Genomic DNA, 6,110 nt, shown 5'->3' with positions numbered 1-6,110 from the left:
GGGGGGGGGGGGGGGGGCGGCTTATTTGATGGGAATGCCTTATCATTGGGGAAACATGGTATCAATCTGGGAGTTTTAGGTGTTCCATTTCCTCCTGTTTCATTTTTCATAAAAAATATGAAGGAGAATCATAATGGCCACAGACCTGATGCGGGGGTGCTGGGAGCCCTCGGGAACTCAGAGATTTCACCAGTTCCTAAAAGTTAACAGTCTGTCGGGGGGTTCATTTTATAGACTTACCATTATCCAATGGGTACAACTGTCTCTGCAATACAGAACATTGCTCCACCTGCATGGAATTCTGGAAAATGCCATTTTGAGCAGTAACAATATTCTTGCTCTGTTTTTTGGCAGACGCAGATGAGCTGGATCACATACTTACAGTTCTGGCTACTCCGAGTTACCACCACGGCTTTTTTCAGTAAGTATTCAAATGTATCTCCTAAATTCACTACAACTGCTAATATGACACAACCACTTATAACATTCTCCGAATTATTCATATGCTGCTGATTGTCTATTAATTGCCATAAACTGGAGGTAAATTGTGTTCCTACTAATGCAAAAAATGGTTACTTCTATCGTACAATATAATAAATATTTTATACTATATATTAAATGCTCAGAAAAGCCCATTTGTGCTTCTGCCAGTGCCAGGTAAATTTATAGTTCTCTTGTTCTCAAAATTTCCAACACGTTTCACCACATTAGTTGCTTCATCAGAGCAAAGTGACAATCTCGATATTCAAACCACCCTCAAAGATTCTAAAAGCAGATCTCCTCCACCCCACATGTATTTCATAGCGACTTTTTGTCTTTTCTCTTGCAGCGTGTGATTACCTGGGAGGGAAACTAGCAAATTTGTTTGGACTGAATTCTCCCAAATATCAGTATGCCATAGATGAATACACCCGGGCACAGGAACAGGTAAAACGATCAAAGACTTCATCGGACAAATAAACAGCCCAAGCAAAGAAATTGTTCTAAATCATAAATAATAAAACAATATTGTCTTATATTGCTCGACCTGACCCTGATGGGTTATATGAGCACACAGTATAAGCAGTGGCCACACTTTCCTTCAGGGTGCACGGTGCCCCACCTCCTGTATGTCACTGACCTACTAGCGTACATCACCAGATTGGAAAATGCCCACCTTGAGCTTCTTCTGTAAATTGATTAAAATAAAGAAAAAGAAGAGAAAAAATGTTTGCAAGCCCATCTCCCCAACATTTGGTCATCATAGTGAGCAGGTTAGTTTCTGGGTCCCACCAAGATAAAGATATTCAGGCTTCCAGTACGAGATTGCCATTAGGAGTAAGCAGGTTGTCCTGTTCCACTCTAAACATACTTTTTTGCTTATTCAGGACAGCGATGATGAAGATGAAGGTGCTTATATTGAGGAAATGGGAGAGAAAAATGTCCAAAGTGAGACGGATCACCTACAGATGCAGAGCATGGAATATGGAACCATCCAAAGCCAGGAGACCGCACTAGATGCAGAAGACAAGTATCATGTGGATTCAGAGACTCAACAGTCCAATGTTCCACCGAGTGAGAAATAAAAGAGTTATCTTTGTGCACTCAAACCCGGAACTGAATCATGGTCACAAAAAATCTGAAAAGAAGGACAATGGTTAAAGTTGGTGCATACCAGGGGTGGAGCTGGACCTTTATAAGGCCGGGAAGCCAACCTGAGGGTACCCACTGGGAAGAATATATTGATGGCTGTAGCATTTATCTAATGATATGAAACAGATTGGAATGGGTGGAAAACCGGTTATAAAGGGAGTGGAGCAGGGTGACATTTGATGATTCCCAATGTATCCATTGGATATTCCTTATTATATTCCACTCTCACCGCCTTCTGCATTCGGTGTATGTTGAAAGCACGAGGGAGCCTTTCCATGGCTTTTAATGATAAAAGGCAGAGACTATGCAAATGTAACCTTTTCCTGCTTACTATCCCCACCTTCTGTACACTGCATGGGTGAGAACAATGGTAGGAAGATAATCTATTAAATAGGGATGTTGGGAGTTATATCTGGGACTTTGGGTCACAGAGGAAAGGTCAAGTTGCTGAATGTACTGGAGCCACTGCCAGCCTAAACACAGAGGTATAAATACCGTAACTTCCTCTAAACAATCATTGTTGCATGCAGTGTTAAATACAGATTACAATTCTGTACCTATGTCTCCCATTCAGGGTCTTGCTACCATTCAAAAATCTACATGTATGCTTCCCTGCTTTCTCCTTCCCCTATGTAAGGTCAATACCAGATGGCGTCAGAGCATACACAGTGTTAATTATATTGTTCTTCTGGCCGGATGTCAGCATTCAAGTCTAGCAATTGACTTACTAGGACCAAGCTATGCATTCTGGTAGGAGATCACATGTTCCATCATTGAAAGCGCTGAATCCTTGCAATGGCTGCAATATCTAAGCAGGGGGAGCAGCAAATGTGGCTATAGGTGGGCAATGTTCTAGATTGTGAATTCTAGGCCCCTTTTTGTTTTTCCATGTGTCCTGCATGTTTTTGGATGGTTAGCTCAGGAGGAGTATTGTCCACTTCTGAGAGTTTATCTGCATGGATACTTACCGGTTTATTATGATATATTTTACACCCAACAATAAATTGTATTTGCAACATTTTTTATTAGCATGCCTTAGTAGTACCAACATTATTGCATTGACATTTTAGGGTATGGCTGCACCCATTTGGTGACAGCGCAGCAAAGGATTTCTCTCCCAAACTGCATGCCTTTCATTGCTATTCTCCAAAAACCGGCAAGGAACTACTAAGCCTCTGGATCAGTGTAAGGCCAGGCAATTGGTATCTTTCAGCAGGGATATTCTTCAGTATAAACTTTCCTTAAGCTTCTTTCAAACGTATCAATTGTCTTTTCTTTACTTCCACACCTATCCATTGTTTTTTACCATCCACACAGCATGCTTTATTGTTCATTAATGCAATGCATGCCGCTCTGTGCATTGGTTAGCAGTGTTCTGAATGGCACGCCAAGGCACAGATACAGTAGGCACTGATAGATCTGCACTGCAGTTAGCTTCAATGCATATAATGTACTTTTGTATTCATAATTCTCTCTAGGACCTTGGTACATTGGTAGCTCAATTTAAAATGAATTGACTTCTCTAATGGAACATGCATAGTGTAATATGGGCTACAGCACAAAGGTATGGGCCTTTTACTATACATGTGTCACTTCAGCCATTCCTCCTAGAGCAACACAAGGTTATAGTTGGTGTTCATAAAGACTTAACCCACCACCTGCTTTCTCGACCCTCTCAGGGCGAGATGTACAAATACCCAGGACTGCCATCAGAAATTTCTGGGCCCCATACTAGGCCTTCTTCCTGGGGCCCCGCTCCCATGCCTAAAAGTTCTATCATTGTTCTCCCTAATGAGACCCCAAGTATCCCTTGCACATACCAGTAGGTTGGTCAAGCAATGGTCATTTCATCACTGGGGGACAAGAATCTAAAGACCCTTAATCTTGAAATTCATCCTGAATAATACAATTAAAACATCTACCTGGTATTGTGTAGAAAGCCTTATACAATCAAAACAGATCTGATCCATCAACACATGGACTTTATAAGACATGAAGGTGTCCTGGGCTATCTGGCTCCAAAATATTGGAAGCAGATCATTTCATTCACACTGCCCCTGCTTGCTTTCCTTCTATAGAGCACCCTGATGGGTTAGACTTCCCCTTTATTAACAAGCCCTATGCCCCTGTTTCAGGTTCCCCAGTTGTCCTTTTTTGGACCATTATTGGTTGATACGACCCACTGCATATCGGGAACACCTTGCCACATTGGGGATACCCTGACCCCAGTCATCCAGCCATCACAATGTGGCCCTCGTAAGTGGCCCTCAGATTCCTACATGTGCCTGTTTTTCCTGCTTCCAACACATTCAGGAACTGATTGTTCACTTGTTGCCAAATATATGTAAACATTGTAACCAGATTGTCAATGTCATCTCTTCACCTGTCAGAGGGTTTATTATTTTGTCTGATTGAACAAATGTTTTATTGCCCCAGGAGTCCTGTGATGTGTAGGCATGGCTCTTCCATGTGATTTCCCGTCTTATCTGCACCCTCTTATCAGAGAAACACAAACATTCAGGATCTGCAGCAGCTGGTAGGAGGGCAGATCCTATACAAGTATCAGATAAGATTGTTTCTTAGAATATTTGATGGTTTAAACATTCTACAATCACTTTAAAACTTCAGCAAACAAAATGGACTTTCAGAGTCTGCCGGGGGCCACTATAATGGCCATTTGTGGATCGGATTTGATTGCCAGCTGTCAATCGGATTGTACAATCTCCTTTATAATAGTGCTTACCCATACAATCCAATTAGTTTAGGGATTGTTTATGTGTGCACTGGTTAAATGGTGGTGACACAGTCACAGGGGAGTTTAATGCTAACCATCCATCACAATGTACGCAGGCGGCTGCAGCTGATTGGCTGTGAACTGTTCCAGAACTACAGAGGAACCACCAGCAAACCACCCAAGCTAGAATATACAACCCCTAAACCCTGATATTTAATTTGCTTGAGCACAATGGGCCTGATTATTAAAGCTCTCCAAGGCTGGAGAGGATACACTTCCATCAGTGAAGCTGGTTGATCCAGCAAACCTGGAATGGATCTGGTCCAAGATTCAAAATATTTGCTAGAAAATAGCAAATGTCTACTATGATCCAGGTTTGCTTGATCACCAAGCTTCACTTAAAAAAGTGTATCCTCTCCAGCCTTGAAGAGCTTTAATAAATCAGGGCCAATGTATCTAAGGCAATTGTCATTTTTTTATATTCATCTTCATGTGCTGTCTCATCTGCATGCCATCTACACTGTACACCATGAGCTGCCTTCCTGCTGAAGAGTATGGCAAGATGACACGATTGGAGAAAAATATAAATCTCCCATCATATAAGTTATTATAAAGAAAATATTGTTAGTTTAAACAATCATTTTTTGTATATTCATTTTTCATGACCAACAAAAATGTGGGTGTGGAATTTGTCTACATTCTTTGAGCTAAAATTTCCCCCTTTCCCATTTCTAAAAATCAGAACATATGCAGACAGAAAACAGTTGTCACCCTATAAGAAGTACTTGAACTGAAATTTTCAATTTCTATAAATGAAATCAGATCAAATGAAGATAACATATCACGGGTAATTATTTCTCATTTAAAATAACAACAAATTTTCATTTATTTGGTTAAAACACTGCTTTAGATTGATCTAAAAGCAGCCTGAACTTTAAAAAGTTAGATTGTCATAAATAATTCCAAAGAGAGATAAAATCCTGCACTGAGTAATTTTAAACGTGTAGAAATAAATCTAACAACGTGGACGAATTTTTTAGTTTTATAAAAGCTAGCAATAAAGGAAAAGTCAATTCGACGAGGATGGGATTCGAACCCATGCGTGCAGAGCACAATGGATTAGCAGTCCATCGCCTTAACCACTCGGCCACCTCGTCAGCTGCTTCCTGTTCCGCCTGCAGCTCTTATACAAGCTCTATGCATCAGATTACAGGAGGAGGAAATACTTTGTATTTATTGAATTCTTAGTATTTTTTTATTTTTGCATTGTAAATCTAGGAGAGATGTGTTTGGACCTTTTCACAGATATCTGCACCAATCAAATGCCTACAGAAAGACAATCCATGGATCAGGCACATTTTATACAATTTTTATGCTTTTGTTTTCAAAAATTAATTTATTATAAAGGCTTAAAAAGTAAAATAAATTGATTTATGTCACAATTATTGTTAATCAAAAAAAAAAAAAAATACAAAGTAGGAAACTCTAACAGGGCATCTTGTGTAAAAGATGTAAATAAAAATATTAAATTTTTAAAATCTTCTCTATATACATTAAATTTAAGGAAATAGGTATTGTGTAAATATAATGGAAAATGAAAGAATGATTTGAATTGATGAAGATGGCCAATGCAGAGATACATGCTGACTGTATAGATAAATATTAGAAAACTGATTTATAGTAGAACTCCAGCTAACAATAAAATAAAAAAAAATGAAAAGCTTTGTAAAAAAATAAATGATGA

At 39.4% G+C, this 6,110-nt stretch overlaps 1 protein-coding gene and 1 non-coding gene across 6 annotated transcripts in view; one reads left to right on the top strand and one right to left on the bottom strand.

Annotated features, from left to right (window-relative positions):
• The window catches only part of LOC140329571 (toll-like receptor 5), a 37,478-nt gene extending 34,832 nt beyond the window's left edge, over positions 1 to 2,646 (top strand). For 4 of the 5 annotated variants that reach the window (XM_072409931.1, XM_072409927.1, XM_072409929.1 and 1 more), the window contains 3 exons: positions 355 to 421; positions 830 to 927; positions 1,368 to 2,646. In XM_072409931.1, coding sequence (XP_072266032.1) covers positions 355 to 421; positions 830 to 927; positions 1,368 to 1,565 — 363 coding nt within the window. In that variant the 3' untranslated portion in view covers positions 1,566 to 2,646. The remainder of the gene's footprint in view (positions 1 to 354; positions 422 to 829; positions 928 to 1,367) is intronic. The other variant, XM_072409930.1, reaches the window with a different exon arrangement.
• Positions 2,647 to 5,441: 2,795 nt separating this feature from the next.
• Positions 5,442 to 5,523, bottom strand: TRNAS-GCU (transfer RNA serine (anticodon GCU)). Its single transcript has one exon. It is a non-coding gene; the product is annotated as a tRNA-Ser (tRNA).
• Positions 5,524 to 6,110: the final 587 nt, after the last annotated feature.

This window comes from Pyxicephalus adspersus, chromosome 4, assembly GCF_032062135.1.
Source record: "Pyxicephalus adspersus chromosome 4, UCB_Pads_2.0, whole genome shotgun sequence".
In the NCBI taxonomy this organism is placed as follows: Eukaryota; Metazoa; Chordata; class Amphibia; order Anura; family Pyxicephalidae; genus Pyxicephalus; species Pyxicephalus adspersus.
This window is presented reverse-complemented; position numbering and strand designations above follow the sequence as displayed.